Source organism: Pteropus medius, unplaced genomic scaffold (assembly GCF_902729225.1).
Source record: "Pteropus medius unplaced genomic scaffold, Ma_sr-lr_union100, whole genome shotgun sequence".
Classification (NCBI taxonomy): domain Eukaryota; kingdom Metazoa; phylum Chordata; class Mammalia; order Chiroptera; family Pteropodidae; genus Pteropus; species Pteropus medius.
Window position 1 is genome coordinate 11,622,648 of NW_024344370.1, and position 20,525 is coordinate 11,643,172.

The 20,525-nt window shown below is 38.5% G+C and overlaps 1 protein-coding gene across 4 annotated transcripts in view; it reads left to right on the plus strand.

Annotated features, from left to right (window-relative positions):
- The window catches only part of MAST4 (microtubule associated serine/threonine kinase family member 4), a 513,739-nt gene that overhangs the window by 130,114 nt on the left and 363,100 nt on the right, over positions 1–20,525 (plus strand). For all 4 annotated transcript variants that reach the window (XM_039870096.1, XM_039870097.1, XM_039870098.1 and 1 more), the window contains exon 2: positions 15,317–15,470. In XM_039870096.1, coding sequence (XP_039726030.1) covers positions 15,317–15,470 — 154 coding nt within the window. The remainder of the gene's footprint in view (positions 1–15,316; positions 15,471–20,525) is intronic.

Sequence of the window (20,525 nt, forward strand, 5' to 3'; positions counted from 1 at the left end):
ATGGAGGAGGGAAACAGTAAACAAACAAGTAAAATTCATAGTGTGTTAGATGGTAGGTGCTATGGAGGTGAATAAAGCAGAAGGGTGAGAGAAAAACAGAGAGAAAGAGGGGAGAGGAGAGGAGAGTGAGTCTGGTGAGGGAGGTGTTTCAGTATTTTTAAAGGTAGGTGGTTATGACATTCTCCAGTGTTAAGATGCTCTGCCTTCTTACTTTTGATTGTGGGGAATATTTAGCACTGTCAGGCCTTTTCGGCTGTGAGCCACATTATACTCTTAGGCTACTTACAGATTCATCTAACTCCTTCCACCTTTTATTTACAACCTGATTGTATACCATTTTTGATGATGAAATTCTGGTTATGAGATATTGTGACTCTCTAAGATTCTGCAATGTAAGAATCCTTAAAAGGTTTTAGATAGATAGCTTCCCTTTCTTAGAACAATTATTGATGTCTTGAATTATTGATACCTTCATTGTCACTTGTGTTAATTAGCTGCAGTGATGAAGGGTGCTTTATTATCAAGAAAATGTTGTCACTTAAGTACATCGATGTGATTTCTGTAATGTTTTTTCTAAGTTTTCAAAAATGATTCTCAGAGTTGACTTTCTTGTTTTTTCCTATATTCTTATTCATTTGGGAAATGGGAAGATGGCACATAGTTCCCCATTTTTAGTGAAATATTGTTTATGTTACATAAAATTTAAAATTCTTTTACACGTTCAGATAGTTCTACTGCTATTGCCTCCCTTCCCAGACAGAGGACACCCACCCATTTAGCTATATCTTTCTCCAGTTGTTAGAGTAGAGGTCATCCTTGTTTATTTTTCTTGACCTCTCTACCCTATAGGGCCGGAATTCCTGTGAGAAGAAAGAGATGAGTAAAACTGGTTCTCCTCCATCAGAAAAGAATACCAATAGCAGTGGCCCCTTCCTAACTCAGCTCCAGGGAATTTCTTTACATAGCTAATCCTAATCCTCCTCTCATTTTATAGGATTGGAGCCATTTTAACCTTATTTCAGTCCTTTCATTCCCTCTTAATGGTGCATCTCTTCACTCCTTGGGGTACTTGTCATCTAATAAAACCCTCAGGTATAACTAGACATTTATTCATGTGACACACCTATTTTGGGAGGCTCAGACAAGAGATTGGGATTAACAGGGGGCAGCAAACATATGGACTGAGGATTACAGAAGATTATGTTTTCCTCTGTAAATGCTAAAATAGAGGAATCAGCAAAGCATTTCTGTATTTTTTCCCACAGAGCAGAGAGTTATTTCCCATAACTCTTGTTGTTTTTCCATTCAGTTTTTTGCAGGGAGCATTTATTGATGTGCATGTCTTTGCTCTGTAGTACATGTTGCTTTGGAAGTTTGTTGTAAGCGATTCTTAGGTTTCATAGTATTATTACACATTGAGGGCCGCATCAGGGGAATTAATCCACATACCTGTCTTGGGCATGCTTGGGAAATTGTGGCGATAAACCACTAAGCATCTTAACTGCATGAGGGCTCCTGGGAAGAACTAACTGTGTATAAAGGTAGATGGTTGCTTTAGGACTAATCAGTTGTACTCAGGACACCATCTTAAACTTGTGAGTAAAGCATGAAAGTCTTATGTAAACTCTTGGAAGAGACAGAAAGGAGATGAAGTGAGGGCCCCGGAGAACTTGGTCTGAGGTAGGAAAGAACAGAAAGTTGCTGGGTACCTTGTCTCAGTACGTTGGACGAAGATTAATCTTGATGAACCAAGGGTGGTGAAATGTGCTGTCTCTTAAATTTATGTCATGTCTGCTGCGGAGACTCCTTAAGCAGTTGCTGCATTGTGCAGTGTAGAAACCCATATGGAAGATGTTGTATTTTCCTGCTTTGATATTCTCACTTAGCAGCATCTCCCAGGAATAAAGTTGCAGAGAGTTTGTATCAGTGCCTGGCACAGAGGCCTTCCGTAAATATTGGCTTCCTTTCTCCTTCTCTTCTTGCATGCTGCTTCCCTGCATCGGTGAGTCTTCTACAGCTCGGTGATTTGTTTTGGAGGTAACCTTAGGAGGCTTATGTAGTGTTGGGGGAGGAGAAAGTAGAGGATGTGGTCCAAACATGGAGAGTGAAAAAGGAAGCTGGTCCTCATTCCACCTGTCCAGGCGGCCTGCAGCCCAGACCAGATACCACAGTGACATCAAGCTGTGGTCTGAAGCTGGGTGGCAGTGCCAGTGCTGTCTGCACAAAGATGGAGACAGGATAGGAAGAGCCTAGGTCTGATGGCTGGCCATGGGTCTTAGCCTTTATTGCTCACTAACTCTGATACTTTGGGCAAGTCACAGAAGCTCTGCAAGCCTGTTTCCTTATCTGTAAAACGGGGATGAAAACAATATGACGTCAGATGGTCGTTTTACACATTAAATGAGACAGTGTGCCTAAAGCACTTAGGATGGTGCCTGGCACACAGCAAGTGCTGTGCCTAACTGAAGGAGGGACTGGTAGATTGAGACCATGGAGAAAGGGGAACTTGCCCAGCCACCTCGCTTGCTTTTTTTCAAACATGCTGAAGTCATTCTCACTCCAGGGCCCTGCTACTTGCCCTTCCCTTGGCCTGGAAGCCTCTTCCCCTGCACAGTTCTTGCTCTCTCTCCCTCCTGCAGCCCCTTGTTCGAATGGCCCCCTTTCAGAGAGATGACTCCTAATCACTCATGTAATAGAGTGACCCTCCTTCTCTGTCCCATATCCTACTGCTGCTTCTTCACAGCTCTTATTACCACCTGAAGGAAGGGATTTTGCATTGATCAGTGCCTCCTCCATAGTGCTTGGCACATACTAGATACTTCAGTGAATTTATTGAAGACATAAGGCATTGGCACATTTGTTCAGTTAAGAGCCAGACAGTAAATATTTTAGGCTTTGTGGGCCATACAGTCCTTATAAGAACTGCTGAGCTCTGTCGTTGCAGGCAGAGTGTGGACAATATGTAAACAAATGAGCATGGCTATGGTCCAATAACATTTTATTTGGCGTGTGGGCTGTAGTTTGCTGATCCCTGTAATATCAATGAACAGGAACGAGCAGGAATAGACCTTTAGTGGCTGTGGTGGTTTGAGTTTGGTGGACATGCGGCCACTTAACCGTAGAGGTGACAGGGATATATGGAATTAGAGGACAAAGACAATCCATAGTTCTGGTGGAGAGGTAGCCTGGCTTCTGGTAGCCACGATGATGCAACTTGTGGGGTGATTATGTACTTCACCAGCCAGACCAGTCCAGTGGGCATGGTCTTGTAAATGAGAACTATGCTTTCATGTTGTGGACTGCTTTTTGTTAATCATGAAATAAACATGTAGCAGAGGAATTCATTGTTTAAAATCTCTGCATACAGAGAAGAAATCTAATTTATCTACCTGTAAGTTCAGGCTTTTATATATGAGAGGCCTAGATTTATTGAAAGGAAGGCCGTCTATACCTGCATTGTCGAGTGCTCTGTTCTCTGGCAGATTTCAAGCTCAAACTTGAAACTTTCTCTTAATGTGTCTCTTGATTCCAGCCTGTAGACCCACATGTAGTCAGTGCCTTTCCACCAGTGAGTCTTGGGCAAGAATGGGAAAATAAAGACCTGGGATGTGGGAGCTAGAACTGGGCCAGAGGCTGACCGCAAATTTGCTTTCTGTGTCCATCTGCCCAAGTCTATTTCAGATGTCTGGGAATGCCTTGATTTGTCTTTTACTCCTGTAATCTGAGAAGAGTTTTCTTCCTACCAACCAGGGGATCAGAGCAGAGGGCTCCTGTTTGGAGCCACGTCTTTTCACGAGGAATAGATAAAAGACATGAGTAGGTTTCAGTAATGGTTGGTCAGCCAACTGGACTTTTAGATGACAATGTATTTAGTGATTGAAGTGATCGAATTATTCATGTGCTCATCACTCAAGTAAGTAGTAGAAGATGAAGAAAAGTTAAGATGGATTCATTTTCTGCAGAATCTACCAAGCTATTAATTGCTCTGCTGTCTCTTTTTTCTTCTGTTTTGCTCACTGCATTTCCCACCCCCTTTCTTCCTCCTCTTGTTTGTCTTTCTGTGTCATTTTCTCCTCATGTTCCTCTAGTTTATATTCCCCTGGGGGGCTGGCAGTTCAGGCTGGGCCTGACTGTTGAGAGCTGGGAACCTGGTGGTGGACAATGACTTGAGATTCAGCCCTGGGATGGTGTGAACTGGGTGAAGGAAAGCTGGGATATCCACGCTGTTACTGAAAGCTCTAAAGGAAGCCCTAAACCCAGGGTGCAGTTCCCAGCAGAGGTGGAGAAGATGTGTGGCCGTTCACTGGGCAGACAGGTAGCACCGAGGCCCAGCATCACGTTGGGATCTGGTCCCCAGTAGGCTGCCGTTCTGAGGCAGGAGTGTGTCAGGGCAAGACCTTGGGCACGAGGCATCTCCCAGACTTCGAGGTCGGAGAGACTAGTAACCAAGCAGCAGAGGCACAGCCCAGGGAAACAGGGCAGATATCAGGGCAGGAACCTGGTCAGGCAGAAATTCAGAAGTAAGATGGATTTGGTGCCGAGCCAGGGAGCTACCGACTTAAGGTCTTAGAATTTATTTATTTATTATTAGGGAATATATTTATTTATAATTATTTAATCATACACTTATTATTATAATTCTTTGTTTATTATTCGATATCTTTGCTAAGAGAGAAGATCAGTCTTAGGCTCTGTGTTAGGACACAACCCGCAGTGGAAGGGTGAGATGCCACGGTGACCGGAGCCAGCGGGAGCATTAACTTCCTCAAACAGCTCTTGTCCATCACTTCCACCTCTTACCCTCTTCCTCTTCCTGTCCTTTCTCCCTCAGTCCTTTCATTCTCTTTCTTCTCCATTCTCGTCATCTTCTCTGGTTATTTTTTCCCTCTTTAAGAAGAAGTCAAACTGATGAAGAATAGTTTGCACGGCCCTGCACCACCCCATCCCCAGAGCCCTTCCTTTAGTCCTCTTACTATTTGCCAGTTTCTCAATGATTGTTTTTCCCATTCTCCTAAATCATTTCCTTTGCAACCAGGTGGGACTCTAAGCTGCTGAGACTCATGACTCATGATTCTTAGGAATGCTTTTCTTAAGAACGTTTATTTAGCCTCTTGGGTCGCAGTTCAGTTTCCTCCTGCTATCCATGAGAGATTTGCTCAAACAGCCCGTATTTTTTCTTAATGTAAAATCATGAAATGAATATTAATTTATATGTTTGTTCAGTTCAAGAGCTTAAACATTATTTTAAAAGCAGAGCATATTTTGAAGTTTTTGCCAGGAAACTTGTATAAAGTTTATTTTTAACTTCTGCAGATGTTATGGAACAGAAGTTTCAGTCCTCGATTATTTTCTTTTATGGTTCTGATAAAATGAACTAGGCTAAGAAAGGATAGGGAAGGGGAAGAGAATAAACATTTGAGCATCTTCTCTTGTTAGGAGCTTTCCATTGATCAGTTAACTTAATCCACAAGGATCCTGTGAGAATATAATTATCCTCATTGTAAAGATGAAATTGTAATTTGCCCCCTCTGTATGGCTGATAAGTGGCCGAATGCGACCCTAGCTGAGGGCCTGCTTCACACCACAGCTCCTCCTCTCTACTGCTCCTCTCTACTGCTCTTCCTCCCCTCTACTGCTTTCTGTTCTCCTCGGGAAATGGGATGTGATGCCCTGCACTTCTCCTAGAGCTCCTGGCCCTTGGTGAGATAGCTAGTGCCTAAAGAGGGATAGACGGTTAAGATTATAAAGGCCTCAGTCAAGCCATGAGGTACAGACGGTGGGAGAAACTGTGCTCTGTCTCTCTTATACCTTAGGACATAGTGGATGAGTTAGAAGGAAAATTAGTAAGTGTTTACATACCACTCTGTGTCCCTTTCTGAACTGGCTAGCGTCTGGGTACTATAATCTAGGTGAGTAATTGCAAGTCAACCCCTCCTACATTTCAAGCAATACCAGCATTGTTCAGCCAACATGACAAGGAAAAGAAATTAGCTAGGTGCTGGACCACAACTCTGCTCAAAGCCATTGTGGTCCCCATACCTAATTCTATCTATCCTTGCATTTGCCAGGTTGTTTTATGGTTGTGTTTCTGTGTCTGTCTCCTGCTCTCAGGTAGAAGTGCCCTGAGGAAGATGGCTGTATTTATTCTGTTCTCTATTTGCAGCCCTTAGCACAACGTCTAGTCCATAGTAGACATTTGGCTATTTTTTTTTAAACATCTCTGAATTGAAAGAGCATGTGTGAATAAAAACCCATAGAAAAGTCATAGAGTAGATTACAGTAGAGTGATGGATACGAGTGTGTGTGTAGGGGGAGGGTGCAGGAAGCAAAGTGAGTGAGAGAACAAGGCATGGTAAGAAGTAGAGTGTAGGTCTGGGAATTTGGGTGCTGGCCTACAATTTTGCATCATCTATCTTTGTAAATATAGGCAGCTGACATGACTTGTCTGGGCTTCACTCTAACACAGAGCAGCAAATTGGACTACAGGTGATTTTTAAGTCCTTTCCACTGCTAATGTTTTGTGGTGGTGTAATTCTGACTTAAGGATTTCAGCTGTAGATACCCTAGAAACCCATGCGTCGTCTGTCAATTAGGATCAAACTAGACTATTTAGAAATTGGTTGATATCAGAATCTAAGATCCAGTCTTCTCTGGGAAGTCTTCCTAGACCAGGGAAGGAAGAGGGAGTTAAGGTTAACTTTTCTGGGAATTATGTGCTTCGCCACTGGGAACCCCTCTCTCGGAGACAGTATGGAACAGGAGAAGAAGCGTGGGCTCTGGAGTTAGGAATCTTGGGCTTGAGTCCTTTTGTACCTCCAATGGAGCTGGTGACTTTGGAGGGCGTAAGCTTTCTGTTTTCTCACTGGTAAAATAGGAATAATCATGCTACCGATCTGAGTCTACTCTCTCTCCCAGAGGGGCAAGAGGACATGTTTTCCCCTCTGACTTTCAATGGAAGGACAGTGACTGGGAGGAATGCAGTATCCTCCTCCGCTTTGTTAAACATGGTCAGAATCTTTACTTATGTCACTAATGGGGACAGGATGGTACCAGGGGAATTTAATGACTTCAGATAAGTAAATGACTCCAGGCATAGATTAGATGCCTAAATAAAGGTCAGGGAAACCTCTAGAATATTAAAGTGACAGGAAAACAGGTGATCCATATGCAAAATCAAATCCATATATTCTTTGAGATGGTCTGAGTGTCATTGTTTTTAAACTAAACTTTGAAAAGTTCTATGTTTTTAAAACCTGTGATATATTGTTTTAAAAACTGTGATCTATTAGCTTTATTATTATTTTTTTACATCTATAGACTGTTGCTTAATGTAAATATCACAGTAACAATGAAATGCCTGCTGTGTGGTGCTCTGTCCTTGGGACTGTGATGATATTGCTGGTGGTGGACGTGTGTGTGTGTGTGTGTGTGTGTGTGTGTGTGTGTGTGTGTGTGTGTGTGTGTGTGTAGAGATGTTCATAAGTAAAGGAATTGACTTTCTTGAAGTTGGGTTGACAGACAAGAGTGAGATAGTGTTATCAAAGTGCTAATTTACATATTTCTCTTTAAGGGAAGAAAGAAAATCAATTCTCTTAAATGAAACTAGCAATGCAGCTCTGTTTAAGTGAATGCCATTGTAGCTTGATCTAATAATGTATATCGGGATGTTTCTGAAACACTTTATTATATTGCTAATTGAAGTTTGTAATTTAAAGAATTAATTACAAAACCAAAGATAGAAAATTATATGGGCATCTAGTACATCTCCTAGTGTAAATATTTTCTATTGATGTATTATTTTTCAAAACATGGACATTCGCTGAGAAAGTGAATTTCAATAAACAGCTAAGGAAGTTATTTGCTTAACAAATCTTGTTTACATGAACGTTTTTGCTAAGATTCTATCTATGCTCTTCCTCTGTCCTCAAAAGGTTGTAGGATGACCTCCAATAACAGATAAATCAGCAAGATGAATAACTTAAAATAGGAGAGATAGACAAAAGAAAAGTAAGCGGCATCGATGACAGATAGTTGTTGTTGGGGGCTGTCCTGTGCATTGTGTATTGTTTAGTAGCATCTGTGGTCTCTAGCCAGTGGACACCAGTAGCATCCCCTGCTGAGATGTGACAACCAAAATGGTTTCAAACATGGCCAGATGTCCTCTGGGTAGCAAAATTACCATGAGGTGAGAACCACTGATATGGAGAGTATCTTAGTTTGAGCTACTGTAACAAACTCCCACAGACCAGTTGGCTTATAAACAACAAATTTATTTCTCACAGTTCTAGAGGCCCAGAATCTAAGATCAAGGCACTGGAAAATTGGGTATCTGGTGAGGGCTTACTTCCTGGTTCACGCACGGCTGTGTTCTAGCTGTGTCTTACATGGTGAATAGTAGAACACTCCAGGGGATCCCCGGCATCTCTTTTATAAAGTTTCCACCCTCATGACCTAATTACCTCCCAAAGGCCCTACCTCCAAATACCATAACATTAAGGGGTAGGGTTCAAAATATGAATTTGAGGATGGGAATACAAACATTTAGTTTATAGCAGAGGGTAAGGTGAAACCAGAGAGGTTAGTGCAGCAACTAGATCCATGAAGTCTTGAGACTGGACATACCACACATGCCAGTGACAGACTGCAGGCTTTGCCCTGTAATTTCTAGTGGATGAATTAGAGAACTATGATTATTTATGTGGTTCATGGAGTTCCCAGGTAAAACCATACCATAACTTGACAGAAGCACAACTATTTCTAGATTGAAGAACTGACAGTATTTTCTCCAGGTTTCTGTCTCCCCAACAAGAATGAAGCTTCTTGTGAGCAAGGAATTTGTTTTGTCCACTGCTGTGCCTGGAGGAATATCTGGCACACAGTCGCTTAATAAATATTTTTATAAAGAGATGAGTCTTGATAAGGAGGATACTGTTTAATATAGGCCCTTCCTTATATCTTTATAGAAGAGAGTGGCAGGATTTATAAGGCTATTTCTTGTAGTATCATTAAATGGAAGCATGCATTCTGGGTGGCATGATCTAAAATGAATGTTGGCAAAATCAATTAAATGGGCCCCAGTCCAATGTGGTTCAGTATTGTAGCTCTCTCAGTGTCTGAGTCAAGAGAGGTTTCAAGATGGTGGGGTGGGAAGGTTGCATATTCTCTAGGAAGTGGTGGTGAGATCGTTAAGTGTTAGTTAAGGCTAAGAGAGGGGGAGACTTGAGTTGAGCTATGGTGACAGATATCACCAAATGTTATCAGTTATTGAGTGCTTAGATGTGCCAAGCACCATGTTGAGCCCTTTACATCCATCGGCCCTATGCATCTTCACCACCTATGAGGTTTGTACCTCAGAGAGGAAGTAAGTGGCTTGCCCAAAGTATGGCACTGGGATTCTGCCTCTGCCTCTGCCTCATGCCCACTGAAAACCTGGTAGCAATGGGTGATTGAGCCCCAGGAGTTCATGCTCCCGAGCATAGCATGAAAATTACAGCCAGAAATGATTTTAAAACAGTTCTAACCACATTCTCACTTGAGCCATAAAGGAAAAAAGACAACTCAGTAAAATTATAATTATTTTAATTTCCTTGAAAGGCATTTATGATGAAGTATACTTGCAGAGATGTTTGTGAATGAGGCGACTTGCTATATGGGAATGTTAATAACTACCACCGCTAACATTTATTGTGTATTTACTGCGTTCTATGCACTGTTTTAAGAGTTGTACACATATGAATTCTTTTAATCATTACAACAACCTCAAGAGATAGGTAGTATGATTAATAACATTTTGTGAATGAGGAAACAGGCATAGAAATAGTAAAATGTCTTAATTAGAATAGTAAGTGTTGGTGTTGCTAACCACCATGGAATTAGTGAGAATCTAGTAATGACTGTTTTAACTATAGAGCTCTATTCTATCAAATTTTAAAATATTGTTTATAGGCTTTAGTTTAAAAGTAAATAAAACCCGATTTTGAAATAAAATTATTTCAAGTTGCCTGTCTGAATCCTTTTTGGATGGAAGTGATAGAGCAGTTAATTAAGAGTACAAGCATAGTCTATGCCATTTTATAATTATTCCTATATTTTCACATCTATGGTTTCTTAGAATATTTAAAATCGAGAAACAGAATAACTGAACAATGTCTTTATAACCCTATATTACTAATCAATTTCTTTCTCGCTCTCTTTTTTGAAGTGAAGAATGGCTTTACTGGTGAGTCTCCATTATGTATGCGAATGACAGTGGTGATCCCTTTGAACTAATGAACTTTGGCCTTAGGGCACATGCATTGTGCATGGGCTTTTAAAATGCCAGTACCACATCCTGGAAATAAGTGAGGAATTACAGAAAGGAGGAATGGGGGTAGGAAAAGGCTTGAATTGATAGACACAATTGAATATGCTAGTTAAGACATAGTTAAAAGGTCGAATAATTCATTATTTAGGAATCACCTTCAGGGGTAGCTGTGTTAAAAAATTAGCATATTAGTTTGTATGTGGAAAAGATTCTTTGAAAAAACGTCACTCCAGGATCTCTTTTATTATACAAAGTCTTCAATTTTGTCAACATGCTGTAGATTTCACTTTAGCATTTTTACCTTGAGTAACATTTAATACAATTTGTTTCTGATTTTTCTAACAATTAAAACCCTTTATTGCATGTGTTCTTTTTTTTTTTTAATCTGTTGTTATATTTTTAACTAAACATCAGAGATTTGCAAATCATTTGTTCTTTCAACAAATATTTACAGGGTGCCTTTCATGTAGAGCAGAAGACAAAATAGAGCCTTGGAGAAAACAGAATAGTACATAATTTTGTGTAACTTACATTCTGATAAAGGAAGGAAGATAATAAACAAATATAAAAGATCTAACACATCATGTGGTGAGAGATACTATGAAGAAAAATAGAAAAGGGAATAAAGTGGTAGGCATGCTGTTTTACATGGGGCATTTAGAGAAGGCCCCCTGAAAGAGTAACATTGGAATAGAGACCTTGAGGATGGAGGAAGCACACTAGCTAATATCTGGATTGTGTACCAGGCAGAGGAAATGATCAGTGTAAAGGTCCTGGGTGGGAAGATGCCTGGGACATCTGAGGTTTGGCAGCAGACCAAGAGAGATTGAATGGAGTAGTCAGAGTAGGGATCAGAGAGGTGGTAGGGCCTTATAGAGCATTGTCAACATTTTGACTTTTGTTCTGGGTATAGGAGAATCCAACAGAGGATTTATCTGCCTTGTGTTTCAAAAGGGTCAGTGGCTGTTCTGCTGAGACTAGGATGGAGGCAGAGAGACCTGTCGGAAGGCTACTTACTGCAAGAGAGATCTGGATGGCAAGGACAGGAGTGGTAGCAATAGAAATGGTGAGCTGATTGGATTCTTGATATATCTTGAAGGTTGAGTTAGAGGCTCTGCCGATTGGAAATGGAGTAGGAAGAGAAGTTTAGAAAAACTGTAAAGTTTGTGTTGTGAGTATCTAGAATAATGGAATCGCCATTAACTGAAATGGGAAAAACCTCTTTATTTTCATATGATCATTGTTATTATTTAGGAACTATAAATTAGAGAACTCAAGTGCTTGGGCATGAAAGTGGGGATGGGATTGGAGAAAATTGTCAGTTAGGAAAGCTGCAGATTCAATATTCATTGAGAGTTATAGTATGCCTTTTTAGAAAGAGGTAGATGGTGTTACTAGGGAATATAGCCATAGAAGAAGAAACCTATGGTCTGTGTTTGGAGATAGTGGTTGTGGCAGAGACACAGAACAAAATAAGATCCAGTTTGTGAATAATATGCCTTTACTTTTCATACACCTTCACTGATGGCAGAAGCCACAGTGTAATCATGGAGAATTCTTCTGTTTCTCTCAGCCTGTAATTTGTAAAACAGAAAACAGTTAGTGGAGATGATAAATATAAAGAATGTAGATGTAGAATTCTGGTGATTAGCATTTCTATAGGACTGATAATTTGGAAACTTTCCCTCGAATCTACATCAGATTTGTAGTAGCTGTACAGCTTTTGCTCTCTAAGATGCTTATATGTTTCCGGTGATAAACTGCTAGCAAGAACAGTTGTATATCACTCACGAGTAAGTGGTATTGTTAGTTTCCTACCTGTCTGACATCTAAATTTAATAATGGTTTTGTGGTTCTTAGAACTACAGGAAACTAACATAGAAAATTTCGAATAAATCTAGTCTACCAAAAATCAATACGTGCTATTGGTGAATGAAGTAAGGACATAAATCTGGTGAATGTGTTCCCATCCAGGAAACTTTGTGCCTACCAGTGTGCTAGGTAAGTAGGTGACAAGGGAGTCAGGTCTGGCTCTCTAGGAGTCTGCTGTCTGCTTAGTGAGCAAAATTAGAAGTATTTGAAGCCAGAATGGCAAGCTCAGGCCTGGATGCCCTTGAATATTTGAAAGGTTAAAGACAACCTCTGTCTTTAGTTGAGCTCCTTGTAGTAGAAAGACTTTGGGAATTTGGAAAAGTTGGAAAAGATTAAAGTGAAATCATTTAAAGGGTGGTGTCTAAAGTGATATGTTTGATGTCTACCATAAACTCTAGGGTGTGATGAAATGTTTTTAAAGGGATCATAAGTGTTTGAATCAAGAAAAAAATGAAAAATAAATTGCAGGGCTGCAGTGAACCATTCTGAGAAGCTTTAACTAATTGTAGAAAGAAAAATAGAGCCACTGACAACATAGCAGATTTGGAAAAATGATCTATTTAGAGGAAGCCCTGCTGGGAGTGATTCGATGTGAAGAAAGAAATGGGATCCTGGAACACTGAACTATGCTTGTAGCTTTTCCTTCTTACATTGTTTTTGGAACATTGGCAGCCCCTCACAGTCACTTCCTCAGTTTTCCCAGATTTAAAATAATGCTCTGCTCTTGGGATTGTGATTCTGGTGAACAACTCTGGCTTATTAATAGCTTAGGGTTATATATATGTGAGAAAATAGGTTTTCTTTTTATATTTTCCAATACTTTCTCCTTGATATCCTTCTCTTTCTTCTACATTTGTTTCATATTTTCTATGGCTTTGTTGGAAATATGTAAGGAAAGCACATAATTCCTAGCTAGGAATTATCTTCTTTTCTCTGCTTATTTTTCCACCCTCTGTTAATTTGTGATATAACAATCTTCCCTAGAGTAATTAATTGTAATTCTGCAAGCTGAACATTATAACTTCAGGTGAAAAATAAGTAGAAGTTGATGAACCAATGAACCTTAAACAATAAATATTTGTATTTTATGCAGCTGCTACTGGTAATCAAGAGAAAATATGTAGAATGGACCTTAACTCACTTGATTGGTGCATTTACAGGACTAATAGCTATTATGGAACATTTTGCTGAATGTCTAGAACACATTGCCACCTTGTGGCTGCAAGTTTTTAATGTAAAAGCAAATTTTTAATATTAAGTCTACGTGATATACTTTTATATTTTTCCTAGTATTTGCACTTCACCTTGATAACAAAAGATTTGAGACACCTTATAAGAATACATAGAATATAGGGTAGGAGAACTCAAGAGAACATCCTTGTTTTTAGAAGAGGCATGCTGAAGTATTTAGGGGCAAAGATCCATAATGTCTGCAACAAGCTCTGTGTGTTTGGGGCAGAGGCAGAAAAAGAGAAGAAGAGATAGCAAAAGCAGTATGGCAGAAAGTTAAAAATTCACCGTTGGTAAAGGGAATATGAGTGTTCATTGCACTATTCTTACAACTTTTCTGTTGTTGCAAACTTTTATCTGAAATTTTTCAAAAAAAAAAAATGGCAAAAAAAAAAATTGGAGTGTGGACATAAAATGGAACCAAAAAGGAGGCAAAAGGAACTTTACAGTGTATAATGATGTGACTGCATTTGGACCACTGACTGGGTTCTGCATTTTCTAGTAGTCAATGTTCCAGGGTTCCCTTGCTATAATTTATTGTCCATAGGGTTTAAAGGTGAAATGTCTAAAATTAGATAGAAATCCCTCTTTGGAGGCCCTCTTAAGTAGGACACTCATGTAAGGAACAGCAGCCTCAACAAATATCTTCCAAAAGTATGATCTGGAATCCCTTTGCCCTACTGTTCTGGCTTGATCCTGGACTACTAGTTTTTTTGAAGACCTCTCAGTAAAATACTAAGTGGCAATGAAATACAGTAAAATACTGCTGGGCAATGAGTTTGAGATGGTGCTTATTGACAAGTGCTTGAAATACAGCTGTTCCACATTACTGATGAATACAGTTGAGCTCAAGGGAAAGTTGACATGTAATAGCTAAGCAAATATAACCAGATGACCATCTCTCTGCCATGAAAACAAAACATAACTCAATGAAGCATCCTTAAAAATGTGTGGCCTTGAGCAGTGCTACCCAATTCTTCTGTTCTTAAATTTCTATAAAGTTGGCCCTTCTCTGTGGCAATTCGAATTTACATGAATATCCTTTGTACTTTTTATGTCTTAATAATTATCTAGATATGTATCTATGCACATAAATATTTCTGTTCTTAATAACTAGACATATATACATATGCATATAGGTTTACCTGAAGGTGAACATTTTAGAAGATATGACCTTATATAAGTATGAAAGGTTTTCTTATAAAAACAGGACAGATATTGAAGTAAGTGTTGTGACACAGGGGATTCTTTCATAGAAAACTGTCTCTTGAAGTGACTTTGGTTTTTCTGATTCTTGTGACAGATTTTCTTTTAAAAGCTATAAAGTGATATAGGGATGTATTGATTTCCATTATGGGCTACGGAGCTTAGAAATTTCCCTCCCCTGTGTCTATCTGTGAGCACCAAAAGCTTGTGAATTTTCTTTTGTGAACAACTAAAGAAGTGATCTATTGACTCACTATAGAGCAGTATTCTTATTTGTGGGGGGCGGAAGGGGGCCGTGAGTGTCATGGCCCACAGAAAGACAAATTTTGCATAGTGACTCAGGACACATACATATACATGTATAACTTAATCAAAAACTTCATGAAGCTATACTTCCCCTTCCTGCATTGGACGCTGATAATTTCTATTCTATTGCATTAAAAATACTAAACTCGATTTCATGACTCACGAGTCTGTTGTGACCCACATCTTGAAAAACACTGTTAGTGAGATTTTGTACCAAGCCAGACTCTCTGTCAGATGGAAGACACAACGGCGAAATCCTAAATTTTCTGAACTAGCCAAATTAACAACAGGGTTGGGAAAGAGGTGTTTGGAGAAGGAAAAAGAAGGAAAGTGTGACTGGTTGGTCTTGCATTCTGGTTGTGTCTCCAGAGAGTGACACCTCTGTCCTTGTCTCTGCAGCTTGACCACATATTATCCCCTCCACCAATGCCATGTCGGAAGTGCAGCAACCCAGATGTGGCTTCTGGCCTTGGAAAGTCATTGAAGTTTAAAAGACAGTTGAGTGAGGATGGACGACAGCTACGGCGGGGGAGCCTGGGAGGGGCTCTGACAGGTGAGTCTTGAGTGACGTGTGTAAGAGAAGGGGCTGAGTTTATACACTAGAGGGCCTGAGCCTCTGTGAAGTTAAAATCAGTTTAAGAATGGGCCTGCCCTTCTGCAGACCATTTGGTAAAATCTAGTCTAATCTAGAGAGCAGATAAAGTGAGGATTTTATTAGTAAACTTTATTGAAGTATAATTTACATACAAAAATGTACTCGTTTTAAGTACATGTGTGGATGGGTTTTGACAAATTTATATGCAGTCTTAACTCCCAAGAAAATCAAGATATAAAATGTTCCCTGTGCCCCTTCCTAGTCATTTCCTACCCCACCCTCAAATCTCTGGCCCCAGGCAACTATCAGTCTGCTTTTTGTCACTATGGATGAGATTTACTTAAAGAATGTTATATTTATGGAATCACACGGTACATTATTGTACCTGGCTCTTTTATATCTGGCTTTATTTGCTCATTATAATGTTTTTAAGATTCATCCGTGTTGTTGTGTGTATCAGTAGTATATATTGAATTTTATAAGGATCTGCTAAACCGTTTTCTAAATTGTGGCATTTTACATCCCCACCAACAACAAGTGAGTGATCTAATTGTTCTACACCTTTGCTAACCTGTGGAATTGCCAGTCTTTTTAAATTTAGCCATTATAATAGGTAGATTTTAAAATCTACCTATTATAGAATAGTCATGTCACATTATGATTTTAATTTTTATTTTCTTGATGACTAAATGATGTTGAATATTTTTTCATGTGCTTATTGGACATTCATATGTCTTATGAAATGTCTGTTCATATCTTTCACCCATTTTTAAAAATCATGTTAAAATTAATTTGAAAAATTTTCAAATCCAGAAAACCCACAAATTACTTTTATTGACTTGAAAGATAGCCTAATTAAGCAACATGGGTTTTTTTTAAATAAATAATTTATCATGAAAATTTCATGTCATTAAACTTAACTTTAATTCTATTTCATTTATCGTTTTTTCCTTTAAATATTTCCTGTAGAAACTTTATTGTTTTTTAAACCTCAAAATAAAATTTTCTCTATATATGACAGTCTCAGCCTGGAAAATAAGTTGAGTTATTCACATTTTATTGGAGAATTATGGATTTTGAATTTTTGGAAATGAAATTTCTGGGAACAGAAGTGCCTCTGCCACATCATCACTTGGTGTACTGCTGGGATGAAGGGTGAATCTGACCTCAGGCCAAGGGGAAGAAATTCATTAAAAATGGCTGCACTTCACTAAATTTAAGGCAAATGTTCACACTTAGTTTTGCTGATGTTCTAATGCTTGTTGGATCATTTTCCTTTGTTGTCCCTTTAGAAATATAGACTATTTCCTTTTCTAAGTGAGAGATCTTAAAGATTATTTGGGCTAAGCCTTATTTTACAGTTGAGAAATTAAACCTGAAAAGTTAAAAATCTCACCCTGTGTTTGTTAATTTCACTTAGGAAATTTACTTACTTGCTTTTGACCAATAAGAGGGGCAAGAATGATTTGCTCCAATTTTTGCTAAAGCAGTTTACTTAAAGCTTTAAAACAATGTACGTATATATCTCTCGATACAGATATATAACCTGAAACACAAAATTGGTCTTTGGCTTTAAAAAAAAAAGCTCGACTTGATTCTCATTTCATAATCTCAACAGCTTTAGCAATTCTATACTTAGACAATTTAGCTTGCTATACATTTATCTTAGCTAATTAAGTCTTTGGTGAGATAATAATAAAAAAATGTTCAGTACTATTTGGAAGTGCTTAAAAAATCTCTTGGACATCAGCTTGTTTTTAAAAACAGTTGTTCGAAAGGTTATTGGCATATAAAAAAGCATTCTTAATTGGTCCTCTAGATAGCTGAGGATTTAACGAAATAATATATGCAAAGCACTTAGCCCAGTGATGGGTGGCCATTAGTGTTATGTGCATGACTAATTGAATTTGGGGTATTTGCAGTTGATAAAGAAGCTGGGCTTGTGAACATCAATATGGAACCCTATCAATTGAGTTTCTACTTTGTATCAGGTACTTTGCTAGTGTCAGGTGTTGGATTATCAGGTGTTGGAGAAGAAAGCATTATCTCTAATTTTTAAAAAACATGGTTTCCACTAGTTTTAGGCAACTTTAAATAATCACATATGATCTTTCCTTGGGATATATCTTGTTGCTAACTTAAATTAAGTCAAACTGATTTTGCCATCAAAAGTTTGCCCTTGATATATTCTGTAACTGAAAGACCTTCCTATTACTTATCTGTTTTAATCAAGGATCTTTTCTACTACTTTCTTTAAAACAAAGCCATTGTGAAGGCTTAGTTTACAGTTTGAAAATTTTGCCACCCAGTTATCCTTAATAAGTTTCACTAAACTCTTAACTCTCTGAGAGGAAGATTTGTGATCTTTTCATCTATTTATCTCTAACAAGAATGACAGCTAACATTAAGAACTTACTATGTGACAGGCACTGTTTTTGTTGAGTCAAAATTATTGACTGATTTAATCCTTATAACATCTCTATGTACTTATGAGGGAGGCACTCTTTTCCCTGTTTTATAGATGAGAACGCTGAGGCACAGAATGAGTAAACTGCACAAGATCATGACACTCAAAACAGCAGAGCCAAGATTTGAACCCAGGCCTTGTGGCTCCGAAGTCCATGCCTGTAACTACTGCACTGTTTCTAGCACAGGAAGCGCCCATTAGTTTTTCAATAAATTCCAGTAGGATTAATTGAAGTGAATCCTAGGTGGGGAAAGTTTTGCTCAGTTGGGATCTGGGGCTGACTCAATCTGTAGGTCTCCTGGTCCTTTAATTACAAAAGTAAATTAAAACTAGGCAATTAATACGCATTAAAAAAAAACACACACACATTAAAATTTATGCATTTGTTAACCCAGCAATACTTTTCTCAGATTTCATTACAAGGAAAACAGTCATGAATATATGCAGAAAATTAACCCTAGTTATATTTAGAGCAGCATCATTTATAATAATAAAAGTTGCATATCATCTAAATAACTGGCAAAAGAATATTGGTTAAACATATTATGGTATACACATAAAATGGAAAATAATCATAAACATTTAAAATCGTATTGTAAAAGAATATGTTTTAACATTGAAAATGGCTCAGTTTATTTTTATTATGAAATCCCATCATTGAATGGTCTCAAAGTATCTCTTGCTTCATAGGATTTACAATAACTGTAATTAAATAATTATGTATTTAATAAACAAAAGAACAACAATACCTGTCAAAGAGCTTTCTCATACTGGGATGTTGGTTGACTGGGTTCCCTTTATAAATGGGTGTGTGAAGGATGCCATGGCCTTTTTTACACATAGCAATTCAATCCATGATACATTTTTTGCCCCGGATTTTTTTGTGGTATTTAGTAGTGTATCGGTTGGTGACAATAATGCTGTATAACCACAAAATGTCAGTGGCAGACAACAATAGAATTTCTTTCTTGCTCATATGGCTGCAGGTCAGCTGGGTTTTGAATGATTTAGCCTGGGTTCTGCTGGGATTGGTTCTAGGTTGAAGTTTGAGTTCAGATCTATTCATCATGTCTGTCTTCCTTGGACCAGCAGCTACCCAAGGCATCATGTTTTCCTGCTAAAAGACAGGAGCATGAGATTGCATGTCCACCTACACAGGCGTATTTCAAGCCTCTGCTGGCATCATATCCGCTAACATTCTATTGGCCAAAGCAAGACACATAGTGAAGCCCAGGGTCAATGGGTAGATGACATATACTCCACTGACCATGACACCTTGTCAAGGATATAGATACATAATGCTACTAGAGAAGAGTGAAGAATTGGAATAAATACTCCCTCTATAAGAGACAGGCACTCTCTCTCTGTCTCTCTGTCACTCTCTCTCTCTCTCTCTCTCATCTTTTACAATAAAATATTTACATTTACCTGTTTTTTAATGCTAAGTAATATGCATTCAATGTATATAAGTTCAAAAATACATAGCACTATAAAGAAAAAAAGCCCATAATTCCACCTTGCATACATACCCAAGGTTGAACTTTTAACATTTTCTTCCTTAGCTAAAGTTTTGAATCACTTGAGGGTTATAATATTAAAGGAAAAGGTAACCTGTACTTTTTTTTCAGGACTGGCATTTAAACGACAGACCCAGAGTTTACTATGCTCATCATTGCTTATATATACATATTTTTTTGTTGTTGGCTGAAGGTGTTTTCTGGCTTCACGGCCTGCAGCTTGCTAAATAGATACCCAGAAGCATCCTGTAAACATTGACTGAGCTTTGGAGCCCCCTGATGAGGAAGGGAGCATTATTCTAATCATTATACAGACCCTTACAGTCTGGGCTTGGCTATGTGGTAATGCGCCTGACAGTTCACAGCAAGGAAGCTGCAGAATGAAGGGCAGAACCTCAGGATCTTGAGTCCTGGCTTCTTGATATGCAAATGATGCCCTGAATCCTAGCCTTGCTTTCCACAGCTGTGATGTATGTATGTTACAGCCCTAATAGTCAGAAAAGGAAGGCTTCTTTTCCTCATGAAGAGAGTTGTGTTTTTTAAAACATGTTTGTGCTGTTTGGAATGTAAAACTAAGAGGACTCTATGGATGTGTGTATAGCTTGCACACAATAATAAGAGATCAACTTTGTAGACAGTATAAACTAGAATCCTGGTATTCTATCTTAGGGGAAAAATTGAGAAATTTTTTGGACTAAGAAATTGGACTAAGAAAATCAGTTTGGAATAACAGCTGAAAATTTAAAAGAAGGCATTATCAAATGCCTTCTTTTAAGGAATTAAGGAATTAGAGGTGAATTTTAATTCAATAGGGAACGGAAAAACAACATAATCTCAGAATACGTTCTTTCCTTTAAAATTAACCTGGAAGACCTAGCATTTGAGTGCCCTGCAGAGCTTACCAGATTTCTCACCCTAAAAGCCTCCATAGCTTAGTGCACAAGTCTGAAAGAGTTCAGATTAAAGCAAATTTATATAAAACGTGACTATTTTACGGGTAGCCTTATATTTAGTAGATATTTCACCTAA